This window comes from Manis javanica, chromosome 1 (assembly GCF_040802235.1).
Source record: "Manis javanica isolate MJ-LG chromosome 1, MJ_LKY, whole genome shotgun sequence".
Lineage (NCBI taxonomy): Eukaryota > Metazoa > Chordata > Mammalia > Pholidota > Manidae > Manis > Manis javanica.
The window spans coordinates 175,686,699-175,705,424 of record NC_133156.1 but is presented as its reverse complement, the minus strand read 5'-3'; the positions used below and the strand labels follow the sequence as shown (position 1 = coordinate 175,705,424).

Below are 18,726 nucleotides of genomic sequence, written 5' to 3'. Positions count from 1 at the left end.
GTCCTCTAGATAGTTCTGTAAGATAAACTTAACACAAGGAGTTTATTTATCTGATTCTCCTCCAAGACAGTGGTTACCCTCAAGCACAAGGAGCATATCAGTTAAGACTGCTTGCCCTGCCTTAATATAGGGTGGGCTATTGTCTGGTTACCAAAGAATATGTTAGGAATCTTACCTCCTAACTCCGTGTTGTTGTTTTTTTTTTATGGAATCTTCGCCTTAAGATAGGGTCACTCCTGTTCTTACTATACTGTTTACACTCAGCTTTTTTCATCATAGGCAGGAAAAGTTAATAATGATGCTTGTCCCGTGTCCCTGCCCTATCTCGTATGGACTGCCTTTGTCTGCTTTTGTCTAGCCCATGAATGTACCACTTTTCAAATAACTCAGAGGGCAGGAAACAGTGGATGAGATATTGTTAAGTGGCATGACCTATAGTAAATCACCATAACAATGAGAAAACCATACTGGATAAGTAGGGAACATTTTTTAAAATGATTTGTAAGCTCTCTAGCCTGTGGTTGTACCCACTTCTGATGTTACCATGATCTCCTATTTGCTTTTAATAGGACATAGGAAAAATCTATGAGGGGGATGGCTGATGAGATAAGATCTGAATGTGGTTAATGCCACCGAACTACTGGTTAAGAATGCTAAACTATTTTCACTTGACATTTTTTTATTATTGGCAACCACAGATGAAATTCAGGAAATAGTCCCCAGTCCCTAAAAGCACTTGGCTCTGGGAGCTGTTTTCCAAAATTACTCTATTTTATTGTCAGTTGAGTTTAAGTTTTGTGTACAAGTAACACAGGGACTATTTATCAGGCACTTTTGCTAATGCTGTTTTGGATGATTCTAGTTAACAGAACATACTAACATCAACTTTCTTATTTTTAACTATCTTGTAGGGGACAATAGTTGTGTTTTTAAAAAATAACAAGCTGGGGGTATTATTAGGGAATTATTTTCAGTTTTGTATCTTATAGATCAGTTGAAATAATGAGCACCTATTCTGTGATATAAACTTTGGGGATTCAATAAATGTCGTGAATGAAAGTTCCAAGACTGAATTGATTTCTTCACAATTTGCTTTTAGCTGAAAAATGGAAGAAATAGTTACCTAATGTTTGAATAGAAGCCATTACAATAATGAAGAGAACTGAAGGTATATAATTGGTATTGATTCAAACTGCAAAAAAAAATTAATACAACCTAATTTTATTGCTGTGGATAATCCATATTTCTTCTTAGAATACTGTAGGCTTAGGAATCTGGCCAAGAGGGTGTAGAAAGCATCTAGGCAAAGTTGAAACAAATTTTCTGTTAAGAAAAGGCAGATTCTAGATATGACTTGGAAAAGTGGTTTGGGGCTTAGGAATTATATCATTGCTCTGCAGCTTATAAAAAGCAAGCACACCTTAATGTGACTGCTAAAACATGCATAAAATGAAGCTTTAGATCAAAATTTTATTTTCAAATTATTTTTAAGCACTGAGTGTTTCTTCTTCTTCTTTATCAAAATATTCAATTACGTTATGAAAGACAAGGCACTTCTTGGGACCCATTATTAAAGAAACTAGACAGAAGTCAGGAGACTTGGATGTCTATTTTATCATGTTGTTTTTGGGGGCTTGGAACAGTGTTTGACACATAGTAGATAGCACTTACTCAAAAATTTCTAGAATGAACAAATGTATGAGTAATTTTGACTCTGTTACCTTTAGGAGGATATAAAAAAATGCAACTTCACTTTTCTATAACTAAATGTAACTTCTATTTTAAGCCTTTATTCCATTGGAGAGGAAGAAACATATTCTTAGTTGATTTCCAGATTCCTCCTATGTTCCACAGGAGTTACATCTAAGGTCTGGGGGTTTATGAAGCATCAGGGTATTAGTCAGGTATCTCACCCTCAGCGTCCTCTGGACAGGAGGACCCCGGAGGGATGCGCACTGACCCAGCTTGTCTACAGCTCTCAGCGCGGGCTGGTCCCTGCTGAACTGGCCAGTTGGCTTTTATTTCGCAGTGGCAGATTGAGGACATGCTGCAGCCTCCCATTCCTGCATCAAAATCCTGGAAATGATAGAAAATATATTTTAAATGAATAAGTAATCTTGATAATTACATAGCTGAGCTCAAGAGCATGTTTGAAGATTTTCGGTGGAGCAGGAATTCTGAAGAATCTTTGAAAGACTAGACTGACTAAAGAAGGAAACTACAGCTCAGGGCTCCTGTGGGTGCCCGCTGCTGGAGAAGATGGGCGCAGCACTGAGTTCACGTCTGGAAGAAGGTGAGACTGAGCACAGCGGTGGTAGGCCTTGGGCCATAGTAGCCTGAGAGATAGGACGAATGGTGTGTATTCATGAGAAAGCTCCCACTCGTGGCTGAGTTGACATCTCTCCTTGCTCCTCACTCTGCTGCCTTCCCCCTCCCCCCACAGCCCCAAGACTTGCCCTTGCCGGGTCCCAGGGGACTCATGTGTTCACAGTGACAGGTCACGCGCAGGTTCTGGCTCAGGCTTCTGATCCCACGCGTCCTGCGCCTCCACGTGGAGCCGGGAGCCCCACCAAGCTGGAGTTCCCACCCCATGCTGTGGTCCTGGGCAGGCCTCCCTGGTGCTCTGCGTCCAGGTGGGTTTTGGTTCCGCCCTGTGGCAGCTGACTACGCAGGCCGGTTAGTGTGTGGCTCTGCTACATTGATGCCTTCTGCTTTTCCTTGTGCTTCACCTCTTTCAATGTCCTTGAGCCGCTCTTTCCTACTTCATCATCGATGTGCAAAAACTCCTTTGAGGTGTGTGCAGGGAAAGTGGGAGGGGACAGTGGGTGTGTGAGGGCTCCTCGTTGTGAGTGAGTTTCCTGTCAGGTGAGATGGTGTGAAGAAGGGTTCTCTTGTGCCTTCTTCTCCGACCCCCTATCAAAATACAGAGATAATCTCTATGGCGTGGCACTCCTGGGCCCACTTTTGCATCCAGATTAGGGTCTTTCTACATTAACTCTTAAAACTTGAAGGTTCTGTAACTAGAATGTTTGGTAACAAACTGAGAAAAGAGGATGAACAGAAAGAGTAGAAGAGAAAGCAATGTGAAAACAGTCCTGTTTTGGAAATGTTGTTGTCATTCTTACTTTTGGACTGACTCTTATTGCCACTTGGCAGCCACTTTTGCCATGAAAGTTCTTGGTTTTGGTGTTGTTATAAATCAGACAGCAAATGAAGGAAACATAAAGTCTCAGGGATTTAGAGATTTACCTTCCCTGAGTATCTCTTTTCTTTCATGAAAGTTACACTATAGATCCAACTAATTCTTTTATAGTGAAGAGATAGTTTCTCTGAATTTTATTTTTAGTTTGAGGTCAATCAACAAAGGGCACTTTCTACTGAAGGTGCTTGTGCTCTGCCAGTGACCTCACAGGAGGGAAAGGGACAGATGGTCCTTCTGATGTACTTGCATTTCTTATCTTATTTCCACCTTGAGCAGAGTTCACAGAAGTACAGAACAGCAATTTTGTAAAAGACAAAAATAAAAAAGGACTGTATGCCTAAAATGAAGACTTGTCCTTGAATGTGCCCTACCAAGAGTCCGAGCTATTGGGAGGCAGGAACTTGTCCCAGAGACCCTGGAATTCTTGTAGCATCAGGAACTACATGGGGCACCAGGGAGGCCACTGTGAACCACATTTCGTCAAATACATGTTATGGGTTCAAAAGAGTTTTATGAAAATTTTCATAGTAGGACATTCTTGATGTAAGTATTTCCTCTAACGGTGTTTTTTGAAATCTGAATGGTCAACATGAACGTGAAGTATCATTACTGCTACTGTTGCCAGGGTTTCATTGTAAAATTCTGAAAAGAGGGAGGCTGACTTTTTGATCAGGGCAAAGCTTTGCACATGCAGACACCCTGCTCACTTCTCTGAATGGGTGTTTGAGCAGAGGCAGGGCATTAGGCACCACAGAGCTCCAGAGTAGCAATATGAGAGGAAGTAACTAGAGACATTAAATACATACATGCATACATATACGCACACACACACACACACACCTCCAACATACCTCAGAGGGGGGATTTTGCAGATCTACTTGTACCATCCCATCTATCACTTTTCTGTCCATGTGTTACAAGATACTCTTTCCTACCCCCAGCCCCAAATGCAGTACTTGAAGATAATTTCTGTCTGAAGCCTTCCCCACTTTTGCAAAGCCTCCCTTTCTGTTATTATAGAGACCTCTAGATAGACCACATCAGCATAGCCTTTAAGTGTATACCTTTTGGTGTCATATGGAGATGCATTCAAATCTGAGCTCTGATTTCTGCACAAGGTACTTAAGATTTCTTTTTATTTGTTTATTTAGTTTTATTAAGGTATCATTGATATACAATCTTATGAAGGTTTCACATGTGATTATAATTACTACATTCATCCATATTATCAAGTCCTCCCCCCACAACATACCCTGTTGCCTTCACTGTCCATCAGCATAATAAGATGCTATAGAGTCACTACTTGTCTTCTCTGTACTATACTGCCTTCCGTATGACCCCACTACATTATGTGTGCTGTTCATAATACCCCTTTATCCCCTTCTCCATGCCTCCACATCTGCCCTCCCCACGTCCTTTCCCTTTGGTAAACACTAGTCCCTTCTTAGAGTCTGAGTCTGCTGCTGTTTTGTTCCTTCAGTTTTGCTTTGTTGTTATTCTCCACAAATGAGTAATATCATTTGATACTTGTCTTTCTCCCATTGGCTTATTTCACTGAGCATAATACCCTCTAGCTACATCCATGTTGTTGCAAATGGTAGGATTTGTTTTCTTTATATGGCTGAATAATATTCCATTGTGCATATGTATCGTCTCTTCTTTATCCATTCATCTATTGATGGACACTTAGGTTGCTTCCATGTTTTGGTATTGTAAATAGTTCTTCAATGAACATAGGGGTACATATATCTTTTTCAATCTGTGATCTTGTTTTCTTTGGGTAAATGACTAGGAGTAGAATTCCTGGGTCAAATGGTATTTCTATTTTTAGTTTATTGATGAACCTCCATATTTCTTTCAACAATGGTTGAACTTATTTATGTTCCTACCAGTAGTGTAGGAGGGTTCCCCTTTATCCTCATCTCGCCAGCACTGGTGTTACTTGTCATTTGGATCTTGGCCATCCTAACTGTTGTGAGGTGATATCTCATTGTGGTTTTAATCTGCATTGCCCTGATAATTAGCGATGTGGAGCACCTTTACATGTGCTTGTTGGCCATCTTAATTTCTTTGGAGAAGTGTCTGTTCAGATCCATTTTTCATTTCTGTTATTTGCTTTTTGGGTGTTGAGGTGTGTGAGCTCTTGATTTATTTTGGATGTTAACCCTTTACCGGTTATGTCATTTCTGAATATATTCTCCCATACTTTAGGATGCATTTTTGTTCTACTGATGGAGTCCTTTGCTGTACAGAAGATTTTTAGCTTGAGGTAGAACTGTTTGTTCATTTTTTATTTTGTTTCCCTTGCCCAAGGAGATGTGTTCAAGAAAAAGTTGCTCATGTTTGTATTCAAGAGAGTTTTGCCTATGTTTTCTTCTAAGAGTTTTATGGTTTCATGACTTACATTCAGATCTTTGATCCATTTTGAGTTTACTTTAGTGTATGGGGTTAGACAGTAATCCAGTTTCATTCTCTTGCATGTACTGTCCAGTTGTTGAAGAAACTGTCATTTCCCCATTGTATATCCATGGCTCCTTTATTGTATATTAGTTGGCCATGTACGCTTGGGTTTATATCTGGACTCTACAGTCTATTGTGTTCATCTACCCATCTGTTCTTGTGCCAGTACACAATTGTCTTGATTACTGTGGCTTTGTAGTAGAGCTTGAATTTGGGGAGCATAATCCCCTGATGTTTATTCTTCCTTCTCAGGATTGCTTTGGCTATTCAGAGTCTTTTGCAGTTCCATACGCATTTGATATCTATTTGTTCTAGTTCATTCAAGAATGCTGTTTATGTTTTCATAGATATTGCATTGAATCTGTAGATTGCTTTAGGCAGAATGGCCATTTTAACAATATTAATTCTTCTTATCCATAAGCATGGGCTGTATTTCCATTTGTTGGTGTTTTCTTCAATATCTCTCATGAGTGTCTTGTAGTTTTCAGGATATATGTCTTTCACCTCCTTGGTTAGGTTATTCCTAGGTATTTTATTCTTTTAGATGTGATATTAAATGAAATTGTTTTCCTAATTTCTCTTTCTGCTAGTTCATCATTAGTATATAGGAATGCAGCAGATTTCTGTGTATTAATTTTTTATACTGAAACTTTGCTGAATTCAGTTATTAGTTCTAGTAGTTTTAGAGTGGATTCTTTAGGGTGTTTTATGTGCAATATCATGTCATCTGCAAACAGTGACAGCTTAACCTCTTCATTGCCAATCTGGATGCCTTTTATTTCTTTGTGTTGTCTGATTGCCATGGCTAGGACCTCTAATACTATGTTGAATAGAAGTGGGGAGAATAGGCATCCTTTTCTTGTTTGCAATCTTAGAGGAAAACTTTCAGCTTTTGTTGGCTATGGGTTTATTGTATATGGCCTTTATTATGTTGAGGTACTTGCCCTCTCTACCCATTTTGTTGAGAGTTTTATCATGAATGCATGTTGAATTTTGTCAAATGCTTTTTGAGGATCTGTTCAGATGATGATGTGATTTTGTCTTTTTTGTTGTTGATGTGGTGGATGATGTTGATGGATTTTTGAATATTGTACCATCTTTGCATCCCTGGAATAAATCACACCTGATTATGATGCATTATCTTTTTGATGTATTTTTGAATTCATTTTGCTAATATTTTTTGAGTATTTTTGCATGTATGTTCATCAGGAATATTGGTCTGTAGTTTTCTTTTTTTGTGGTGTCTGATTTTGGTATTAGAGTGATGCTGGCTTCATAGAATGAGTTTGGAAGATTTCCCTCCTCTTTTTGTAAAACTTTAAGGAGGATGGGTATTAAGTCTTCACTAAATGTTTGATAAAATTCAACAGTGAAGCCATCTGGTCCAATGTGTTTGTTCCTAGATAGTTTTTTGATTACATAATCAATTTCATTTCTGGTAATTGGTCTTTTCAGGTTTTCCATTTCATCCTGGGTCAGTCCTTGAAGGTAGTGTTTTTCTGGAAAGTCGTCCATTTCTTCTAGATTATCCAGTTTGTTAGCATATACTTTTTCTTAGTATTCTCTAATATGTCTTTGTATTTCTGTGGTGTCCTTAGTGATTTTCCTTTCTCATTTCTGAATCTGCTTATGTTTGTAGCTTCTCTTTTTTTATTGATAATCTGGCTAGCGGTTAATGTATTTTGTTCATTTTCTCAAAGAACCAGCTTCTGGTTTCATTGATTCTTTGTATTATTTTATTCTTCTCAATTTATTCATTTCCTCTGATCTTTATTATGTCCATCCTTTTACTGACATTGGCCTCATTTGTTCTTCTTTTTCTAGTTTCATTAATTAAGAATTTAGACTATTCATTTGGAATTTTTCTTCTTTCTTGAGATAGGCCTGTATTGCTCTATACTTTTCTCCTTGAATGGCCTTCACTCCATCCCACAGAAGTTGTGTTGTTGAGCTGTTGTTGTCATTTGTCTACATATATTGCTTGATCTCTGTTTGAATTTGGTCATTGATCCATTGATTATTTAGGAGCATGTTGTTAAGCCTCCATGTGTTTGTGAGCCTTTTGTTTTCTTTGTACAATTTATTTCTAGTTTCATACCTTTATGATCTGAGAAATTGGTAGGTATAATTTCAATCTTTTTCAATTAACTGTGGCTCTTTTTGTGGTCTAGCATGTGATCTATTCTTCAAAATGTTCCATGTGCACTTGAGAAGAATGTGTATCCTGCTGCTTTTGGGTGGAGTGATCTGTAGATGTCTGTTAGGTACATCTGTTGTAAAGTATTTTTCAGTGCCTCTGTCTCCTTACTTGTTTTCTGACTAATTGATTTGTCTTTTTGAGTGAGTGGTGTGTTGAAGTCTCCTAAAATGAATACATTGCATTTTATTTCCCCCTTTAATTCTGTTAGTATTTGTTGTACATATTTGGGTGCTCTTGTGTTGGATGCATAGATATTTATAATGGTTATATCCTCTTCTTGGGCTGGCCCTTTTATCATTATATAATGCCCTTCTTTTTCTCTTGTTACTTTCTTTGTTTTGAAGTCTATTTTATCTGATACATGTTCTGCAACTCCTTTTTTCTCCTTATTATTTGTATGAAATACCTTTTTCTATCCGTTCACTTTTAGTCTGTGTATGTCTTTGGGTTTGAAATGAGTCCCTTGTAGGTAGTATATAGATAGGTCTTGCTTTTTCATCCATTCTGTAACTCTCTGTCTTTTGATTGGTGCATTCAGTTGATTTACATTCAGGGTGATTGTTGATAGATTTATGCTTATTTCCATTGCAGGGTTTAGATTTTTGGTTACCAAAGTTTCATGGGCAGCCTCTTTACTATCTAGCAGTCTACCTTTACTCACTTATGCTATTATAAACATAGTCTGTTGATTCTTTTTCCTCCCCCTTCTTTTTCTTCCTCCTCCACTCTTAATATGTTAGGTTTCATATGCTGTACTCTGTGTGTTTCCCTTGACTGACTTTGTGGGTAGCTTATTTAATTCTGCATTTTGTTAGTGTATAGATGATCTACTTCCTTTGCTGTGGTTTTATTTTCTCTGGTGACAGCTATTTAGTCTTAGGGGCACTTCCATCTAGAGCAGTCCCTTCAAAATATCCTGTAGAGATGGTTTGTGGGAGATAAATTTCCTCAACTGTTTCTTATCTGGGAATTGTTTCATCCCTCCTTCAAATTTTAATGATAGTATTACTGGGTGGGCTATTCTTGGTTGGAGGCCCTTCTTTTTCATTGCATTAAATATATCATGCCACTACATTCTGTCCTGTACATTTTCTGCTTAGCAGTCCGATGATAGCCTGATGGTCTTTCCTTTGTACGTGATCTTTTTTCTCTCTCTGGCTGCTTTTAGTCTGCCCTTGTCCTTGATCTTTGCCATATTAGTTATTATATGTCTTGGTGTTGTTTTCCTTGGGTCCCTTGTATTGGGATCTGTGTGCTTCCATGGCCTGCAAGACTAGTTTCTTCCCCAGATTGGGAACATTTTCAGCTATTATTTCCTCAAAGAGACTTTCTATCCCTTTTTATTTTTCTTCTTCTTCTGGTACCCCTTCAATGTAAATATTGTTCCGTTTGGATTGGTCACAGAGTTGTCTTCTCATTTTTTCATTTCTAGAGATCCTTTTTCATCTCTCTGCCTCAGCTTCTTTGTATTTGTGTTCTCTAATTTCTGTTCCATTTCCTGTCTGCTCCACCTCATCTGATTTGCTTTTAAATCTCCACATTGTATGTTTCATTTCAGCCACTATATTTTTATGTTGTCTATCTCCCTTCTGAATTTGTCCCTTCAAAAATTTGAATATTTGTCTGTAGCTCCATTAGCATGCTTATGACTTTTATTTTTTAATCCTTTTTCAGGAAGATTAGTGATTTCAGTCTTATTGAGCCCTCTTTTTGGTGTTTGAGGGATTTCAGATTGAGTAAAGTTCTTTTGCTGTTTCATTTCTACTGAATAATATGGAATGATAACTTTTTCAGGAGTTCTACCTTCTGTAGCTGCCCAGTCCCTGGAGAGATGGTGTGGGTCACAGGTGAGCAGTGCCTGTGCCTGCTGGGAGGAAAGAGCTCTTTCCTGCTTCCTAGCTTCAGTGCCTGTCTCCACTGCCATTGCCAGTGGGCTTAGCATGCAGGAAGCAGCCTCTGCATTACACCCCTGCAGCTGCTGTGGGCAGAGCTGTCTTCCAGCTGGACTGGTATGATGGTGGGAGCAGCAGGTTTGTGAGCAGGTGCCGGCTGGGGGGAAGGAGTGGCAGGCTACAGTATTGTGGTGGTGGGCCTCAAGGTGGCATTGCCAGCCAGGAGGATGGAGTGCCTGAAGCTCCTGAAAGTTCCCAACCTGCTGGGCAGAGTGTACCAGGATGATTTTGTCCACTTGTCCTTTCTCCTGAGCAGCAAGCTTTGTGTAATCCTTCCCCTTTAACAGCCCTCTCACTGTTGGGAAGTCTTTCAAAGTGCCTACCTTTCTTTTGTCCCAGGGCAGCCCCTTGTGGGTGCTTGTTCTCCACAAGCAGCTGGAATTACAGTCTCTCTGAGTATTCCACTTGTCCCTGCTTTCCAACCCCCCCAATCTCCAGGGCACCGTGTAATATGGGTCTATGCTCCTGGAGTAAATCTCCAGGGTTGAGTATTTAGCAGTCTGCAACTTCCATCCCCTCCCTGTTCATTTTCTTTTCCTCTCACTAGTGAGCTGGGGTTGGGGGAGGTCTTGTGTCCCACTGGATCGTGGCTTTGCTACTTTACCCTTTTCCGTGAGGTCTTCTCTTTTCCCCATATGTAAGCCATCTGAATGCAGTCTTCTTTCTGGTCACTGTTTCAGGTTTAGTTGTATTTGCTGTATTTTTGTGTTATACATGGTTTTGGGAGAAGATTTCTGCCTCACTTCTCATGCTGCCATCTCCCCCCACACCCCCAGAAATCCAGAGCTCCAGTCATACTTTCATTTAGCATTTTTCCATTGATAATTCCCTTAGATTGGAGTATCAGACAAATCTCAAGAAAATAAGATGATCAGTCCTTAAGGTGCAACATCTCAATATTTGGATTCTGAAAGAAAGGCAAAGGGGGTGGAGGCACAATATCCAGCTGGTGCCCAAAATCTTCTTAAGTTGTCTAAGTCTCTCTTTCCTTTCATATAAGGGTAGTGGTACCAGAGCAGATACATCAGTGGGTTTGGAGAACTAAATGAGATAAGCAAAAGAACTATCCATAAATGTCCACAAGTATTGTTAGTGTATTATTAGCAAATGAAACATTGAACTGATCTGTTCAGACTAGTCAGCTTGACACCTGTGTCAGAATCCTTTGCCTCAAATTCTTTTTATTTCAAATGAAAGTGTCTCTTAAGACATGATTACATGATTCTGAACCTTCACTTTCTACTTAACATCATGAATATAGACATGGTTTGCATGCAAATGAGTAGGCCCAATATATACAGGTAACATGGAATGTAATGTGGTAAAATGAACAATTCAGATGGAAAAATATTTTTTTATGAATAGTATCCAACTTTAGCAAAAAATCTCTGGTTAACTGTCTGGCTGTTGATTTGGAGTGCTTGTCTTAGAGATCCCCACTAGTCTGTGGCATTTTTGAGAGAAAATTCTTAAAATCCCCCTCAGTGTATTCTGAAATGTATCTTTGAGGAGTACCATGAGGTCTTTGTTAGTAAGGAATGACATTAAATTTCATTTTTCTTCCTAGTAAGCAGCGTTGCTCCTCTATTTTACAAGGTTGAGATTTAATAAATTCAGATGAGCAAAAATTTTTAAGGACTGGACATCTCTGGATTAACATCTCCTTTCTGTTTGTCAAGTGAACCATATTTTCTTTTAAACTTGTTAGGCTAAATGTTTGTTGCTGAATTTGCATAAAAAAATCCAAACCTTAATTGTTTTGGATTGAAGTTATCTGGCTTCATTCTTTTGGCAAGACTCAGATTTAAAGCCTGAAGAAAAGGTGCTACTGATTTTACAATTTTAAAAGTGTTCACCAAGCACCATAACATAAATAAAACATTTAAAAATGATCCAGTGTCTTTTCCGTACTGTGCCCGAGAAAGCAACATGGGTCACCAGCAGCTCTGCTGGAGCCATCCGAGAAAATTCGGCCAGGGCTCTGGTTCGTGCCACGTATGCTTGAACTGGCATGGTCTGATCCGGAAGTACGGCCTCAATATGTGCCGCCAGTGTTTCCGTCAGTTCGCGAAGGATATTGGCTTCATTAAGTTAGACTAAGTGAACGCCCTTCAATGAATCATCCAGGATATATCTGCTCACCACAGAAAAAATGTTAGCTCTTTGTAAAGAAAATAAAAATTTTTCAGTTTTGAGTGTTTTATGTGAAAAAAAATGATTCAGTGATTTTGAACTATAAATGAATCATGAAGTATAAAGGTAAAAATTCATGTAGATTCAGACGAGCCTTCTTAGGGTTTTATCAGAGATGAGCAAAATAATTTAAAATGGAGCTTATTCAAGTTTGTGCTTGTTTTTTTTTTGTGTGTGTGTTTGTAGGATAAAATAGATATGCATATGAATTTTGTGATTTGTACTTGTTCATTTGCATCTCTATAACTGCCTATGGATAGGTGCCTAAATCTTATATTAATGAAAAAACAAGTTTTGAGTTTACTAGTAAGAGAAATATAACTCTTCTTTCTTAGTTGTGAAATTTATGTATTATATTATTTGTTTATAACCATATGATTTCAGAAGAAGTTGTTACAGAAATTACTAACAGTAAAATAGAATAAATGACATTCATTAATGAAGAAACCTTAGACTAAATTCTGTATATGTAGCTTGGTGCCTTTGGGATAACTTGCTTGGCTCTTCATAATTTAGTGGTTATGGCATTACGTACTTGCATTTTCGTGGAAAATTTGCAGCCCAAAAACTAAGCATCCTCTGTGGGAGTAAGACCTGCAGGGCACACTTCCTGCCTGCCTAGGACTGGGTCCAGCACCCACACCCCGGTAACTCTGCTGCTAGTGGTCACGGCCTCTCTTTGAGGAACTATAGCTCAGAGGTTAGATCCGTTCATCCATCTCCTTAGGCTCTTCTTGGTTCTCCTAGTTCTGCAAAGCAGTTTTAGATTATATGACTTAAATATACAGAACAAAAACAATATACTTTGTCCTGCATCAGTTTCCCTAAAGCAATCAGTCTTCAGGAGCCAAGGTAAATTAATTTGTGACACCAGGTTGGTATAGGCATCAAAACTTTCTACTGGCCCCTTTTGCTTATAAGGAGTGTTTGTATCAAATATGATTGTCTCCAGCCGTCACGCAGCGGGGAGTATGTGATGAGGTTTCCTCTTTATAATGTTAAGTAGATCATCAGTACCTATTAGCCACAAGGAGGCTCCCTCAAAAACTGCTAGTGTCTCCACTCACCAGAAGCCCTTGCCTTCCCATGTCAGTTACTGTCACTCACCTCTGTCACTCCCGATCTTGTGGCTGACTTTTGGGGGTGGGAGATTTCCCACTGGTCCTGTGGGTGCTGGGGAAATGCACTGATGGCCCAGATACACACAAAAGAAACCACTTAGGTGGCATGGTGGGTGGAGATCCAGGATCGGGATTCTCAAAGCGCTTTGAGTCATTGTGTTCCAAGACATACAGCTCGAATTCTAATTTCTAAATGGGGAAACAGAGGTGGCCTCAGAGAAATGAATCTTGCTGTCACTGAATCTCCTGTGTAGCACTGCCCCAGAGCTAAGCTTTTCCTACTCAAGCTGCTTAAGGACAGAGGGTAATATGAATCCAAGGGGGTAACACTGAGTGGGCCTCAAGACTGGACAGGATGAATAAGTGGAAACAGGATAATGAGCAAGTGAGAGCACCCTGCATTTGTGAGGTCACTGGGCCTCTGGCTGTGCACCTAAGATCAGGGGAACTGTAGGACAATGTATTTCCAACATTTTTTTGTATTGATCTACACATAGATACATTTAACCAAAATAGAACTGTGTGTGAAACATGTTTTATGCATACTCCAGGCATTGCTTTCTGATAGTTTCTCTCCTTCTGCCCTGCCCTGTTGTAGTATAATTTATTCTACATGACTTTTAAAAAATGACCTCAAATCATTAAATCGATTTTGCAGCCCACTAAATGGGTCATGACTTAAATGTAGTTAAAAAAAAATAAACTAATTTAGTCTTAACATATTTATGTAGTAAATAATGTAAATCAATGCTGACAATAGGGGTCTATTAGGTAGTTTTTAAACAAATTTCAGAGGAAATGTTTGTAAAGTGTTCATCAAATACTATGATGAACAGTACAACATCATTTATTATTGGCTATTATTTTTATATGTGGGCTGAGACAGTCAGTTGCATGGTTTCCAATACTTACTGAATTGTTTGAAAGCAAAACCAGCAAGAACAATGCTAGTGACAGGTGCAGTAATTGTGGATAAATCACAAGAGGGAATTTGCTCCATGGTTCATTGATTAGCATGTGCTGCTTTGTCTGCATGAAGTGAAGATACACATTTCCTTTCCTTTATATCAATGGATGAGACTAAAGGTTTGTCAAAATTTCCTTTAAATGCTTTGCTTCTTCCTTCTTCCTGAGCTGACCTTTCCCAGCCCTTCTCCTGCCTAGACCCTCATGAACTGGAGGATGCTGAAATTCATACTGGTGGAGGAGAGGGTGTTACTTCATGAGAAAGGATGACTTTGTCCCTTTATCCAAGTCTTCAGCCCTATGGTGATGATATTTTCCTTATACTTTGAGCAATTAGTGGATATACTAATATTGAATAACTTATACTCTGTAACTCAAGGTATTTATTCTTACTGATTTATTCTTTAAGGATATTACTTGATTCTCTATGCTACCATTTTATTTGGAGTTTTTGAAACTATATTTATAAACTAGGTTAATATATATAATTTTAGGTTCCTAGAGTTATTCATTTATTTATCAATTTATGTGACATTAAACAATATGAATTGAGTGTCTGGCCTTAAAAAATGTGTAGCCTGGTAATAGATACATGCAAGTATCCTTGAAGAAATGACATCCAATTGAACTCTGTGTCAGTGACGTTAGACTGCTATGACGGAGACTCACTTAACTGACTCAAATAAGAGATACACTTTTATTTGTCTCCCGCACAGCTGGCTGGAATAAGGAGTATATGCCTAGTGGGGTACTTTTATCAACTGCATCATGTGTCTTCCCGACTTAGCTCCTGTCATCACTCTTTCTTAGCCATCAAGAACATATACACAGAGAAACCAGGAAAAGTATACTTGTGGAGATGACCCAAGAGTTACACACAAGCCTTCTGCTCACATCCCATGGCCATGCTTAGTTACAAGGAGGCTGGGAAATAATAACTCTCTGTTGGCCAACTAGGTGCCCAGCTAAACTGCAGGTGCTACCAGAAAGAATGCGATAATGGATAAAGGAAGAAAGTTACCATTCTCTGCCAAAACATCTATAGGAGTAAAATTGTAATTAGTCAACTGAAGGATACAGGGGGCAGGAATTAGTGTTCTAGTTATGGCATTGCAGTCTGTAAAAGGATATGGGAAAGCAAACAGCCAATTTTGTAAAGAAGTATTGAAAAAGCAATGAGAGAGGGCTTGCTCAGAGAACTGACCACTGAAGCACTACATGTGAGGGGCAGCTAAGCATGGAAGGCAGAATGAGATTGGCTTTCTTATCAAGGTGGGATCTGAAGAGTGAAGTTAACTACCAGATGATAGCTGGAGGGGGTATTTAGAGCAGAGGAAGCATGGAATTCAAAGACCCTGACAGGAGAATGAACATGGTGTGATTAAGAAATTGAAAGAATTTCAGTCTTGCAAGTAGGCACATTGCAGGGCAAGGTATAACAAGAAATGAGGTTCTCAGGAGAGCTGGAGGCAGATAACACTTCATGCCATGCTAAGGAGATTTAACTTTATTCTTAAGGCAAGACAAAACTATTGAAGAGTTTGGGTAAGAAGATGGGAGAATGTTATCCATTATTCCAAACTCAGCCTGAATTATTGCTGCCATGCTAATCCTGGAGCCAAAGGAGGAAGGTATGAAATATGTAAACTTCCAGTTTAATTCTTGAGACTAAAGCTAATATATACATTTACAGTGTAGTGTGGTTGTCATATAGACTGTTTAACCAGAAAATACTTTAGGCAATGATAATTGAGTTTCTACTCTACTTCTACTCTTTCATTGAACTAGGCAATGCATGTGCTTTGAGAAACATACAAAAAAATCATACTACCATGACCACAACATAGAATTCTTCAACTTATAAATAGATTGATCAACAGAATGGAAAAGAAAAGAAGGAGAAAATGAAGCAGTAGTCATTAAAAAACAAAAAAACAAAAAACAGTGGAAGACATGAATATGTAAGTGGTACTTGATGGTATTGTCCAAATATTGGATCAACATATTTGCTAATGAAGAAACTTTGGGAATCTGGTGATTAAGCCTCATGTGGTTGGTAACAAGTGGCAAATTTCTTAGAAATCTCACATTTTAGTTTTAAAATTAATATAGATTTTGTAGAACATATTTGTGCTTTTTTAAAATAAAAAATTGTGTCTTTACCACTAATGGTTCTGGTTAAATATTGTTTCAAGAACATTCCCTGCATTATTCTTAGATCTTTTCACATACTCTGGACTATACAGTGTGTTCCCTATGATAATGGATATCCTACTTTGAAAAATACTGATCTGCTCAATGCTTTGTGTGAGACAAGTCAGAAAGATAATTAAAATTCATGAATGAGCTAAGGAGACACCTCAAATGCCACTCCATTAGTTTAAAGTGAGAAATGGAATGGTTATGCTCAGTGGAAATGTTCCTCTTAGCATAATCAGCGTATAGCTCTCTTTAGTTAAGCTATAAGGGAAGCCACATCATAGACAGACATCACTTTATTGATTTACTGAGAGAAATCACCATTACCCAGAGGTAGGTGTGCATTGCACTTCTTGTTTTGGTAACTCTTAGAGTAACTCAGTATATTCTATAAAACCTAGAATTAAGCCTCCCTTCTGTTCTTTAATATTGGGAAATGGTTTCACATACGGATAAAAATGTTACAGAAGTAAGAAATTATAAACCTCAAAGCTTATCTAGTGATTCTGTGACTACTAGACATTAGTGGGGACTTTGTGAGAAGACTTTTTCTGCTGTGTAACTTTAAATCAGTCATTGTTCTGAATTCTATCATGTCCCAACAGAAAGAACTAAAAGGAATTTTGTTAGAAAGTACTGTTGACAACAAATGGCTTCCTTAAACCTCATTCTCACCTTTAAGAACTAGCAAATTAACAATGGCAGAAAGTCAAGAAAGAAATACATTCCCATTTACTCTGTTGTGAATTCTATAGTGATTCATGGCAAACTCAAGAAATAAAACACAAGGCATCTGTTGTTGTTAAAGGAAATTACCCATTTTATATCAGCCTAAAGCAGCATCATTTAGTAGTATCTCCAGAGCCATATTAAACTGTGCCTTACTTCTTTGGTAATTTAGGCTAAAAATAAAAATAAAAAAAATCCTTTTTCTACATTGTCTTTTTTTTAAGGAACTATTGCCTTTGAAAAGCACTAAGTATATTCAGAAATTTAACAACTGCTAAGCTCAGTTCTGCTATCTTTTGAAGATCATGGATTCATTCAAACTCATTTATGAGTACTTGAGTTGTCATTTTGACCACACTTTTATATATGCCGTTACTGACTGATTGAATAAGATAATCCTAGAACCAAACTTCAATCCTTGAAGTCACATTTTCTAGAAAGATTTTTCTTCTGTAACTTAATTTGGGCAAGTTAATATGGTCTTTCAGCTTAGAAAAGTGTGTTTCAATGGAGCTCAGATTTCTCTGGAGAAAGACCAGCACTCACATGTTAATTGCTTTCTCTCCTAAGCCATTTAATATATAAGATCATAGATCTAAAAATTTATAGAGTTGGAAGGTCAGAGATGGTCAAGTCTAGACTCTCATTTTACAAATGAGGAAATTTGGGGCCAGAGAGAACTGACTTGCGCTAGGTCACATAGCCATTTAGTGGATTTTTATTCATTTTTAGGGCACAGAGATGTATTAACATAAGTCTAAACTATTTAAATAGATCTTAGCGAGTTTCATCTGAAACCTAATTTTTAAAATGTAGATTCATAAGATGTCTATTTAATTGGAATGTGAAAATAGTTTCCCCATAGTTAAACTGTGTCACTCCTGATAAATGTCATAAGGCTATAGTCTGAAGTCAGTCACTGATACTTCAACTTGCATGCATTAAAAACAGGATCAGTGATACTTCTCCATTCCTTGTGTATTAGACTCCCACATTTCCTCCTGGCAACTCTGCCTGCAGTTCTGACACTCTTTCAACACAACCAATCAAGTTCAATTCCATGCAGTTTCCAGGGTATCAAGCAGATGTTACTAGAAATTACATCTTTAAATTGCGTTTCAAATGTGTTGCCGAGGGGATACTAGGCTGATCATCAAGTGTGTAATTTAAGTGTTTGATCGTGTTGCAGACCTCCTTGCCTGGCTTTATGGATGGTATGTCTTTTCTAGGCATAAAGCCTAGAGTGCCAGGTATGATCTCATGCATCTGTTCTTCCTTGAACGCACCTGGAACTTTGTCAACAGTGAACTCTTCCATTGGTTCCTAAAGTAGAAACTTCCAATCTTCCATAGTACACTTTAAAACAAATTGGTACTTCACATTATTATGCTAATTTACAAAAGTTATGTAACACTTTTACATGGTATTTCCATTCCCTTAGGTACCCTGCCACCAATAAGAGACTGTAATCTAGAGAATTAAAAAACAAACAAAAACAAAACAAGAAAGGCATACAAAGTTGATCTACTTTTCAGTTCTACCGTGTCACATCAATTCTAAACCAGCCTTATCTGGATAATAAGATATTCCTCCCCAAGAAAACTTTATTTGTGGTGGAAGTTATAAAAAGATGCTGTGATTATTGTTCAGTTACCATAATACAAATGTAAACCTTCAAATTTGTGTATTTTGAGTTTTAGGCAT

General features: G+C 38.1%; 2 protein-coding genes across 7 annotated transcripts in view; both read left to right on the top strand.

The window, feature by feature from the left end:
- The window catches only part of CTNNA2 (catenin alpha 2), a 1,115,489-nt gene that overhangs the window by 157,416 nt on the left and 939,347 nt on the right, over positions 1-18,726 (top strand). The gene's annotated exons all lie outside the window — the stretch shown is intronic.
- LOC108396235 (small ribosomal subunit protein uS14-like) lies at positions 11,735-11,920 on the top strand. The gene has a single exon (XM_037027151.2). The coding sequence runs from the start codon at positions 11,744-11,746 to the stop codon at positions 11,912-11,914; it is 171 nt and encodes a 56-aa protein (XP_036883046.1). The 5' UTR covers positions 11,735-11,743; the 3' UTR covers positions 11,915-11,920.

Coding starts and splice junctions, on each gene's coding strand:
- LOC108396235 (XM_037027151.2), top strand. CDS start 11,744: ATGGGTCACCAGCAGCTCTGCTGGAGCCATCCGAGAAAATTCGGCCAG.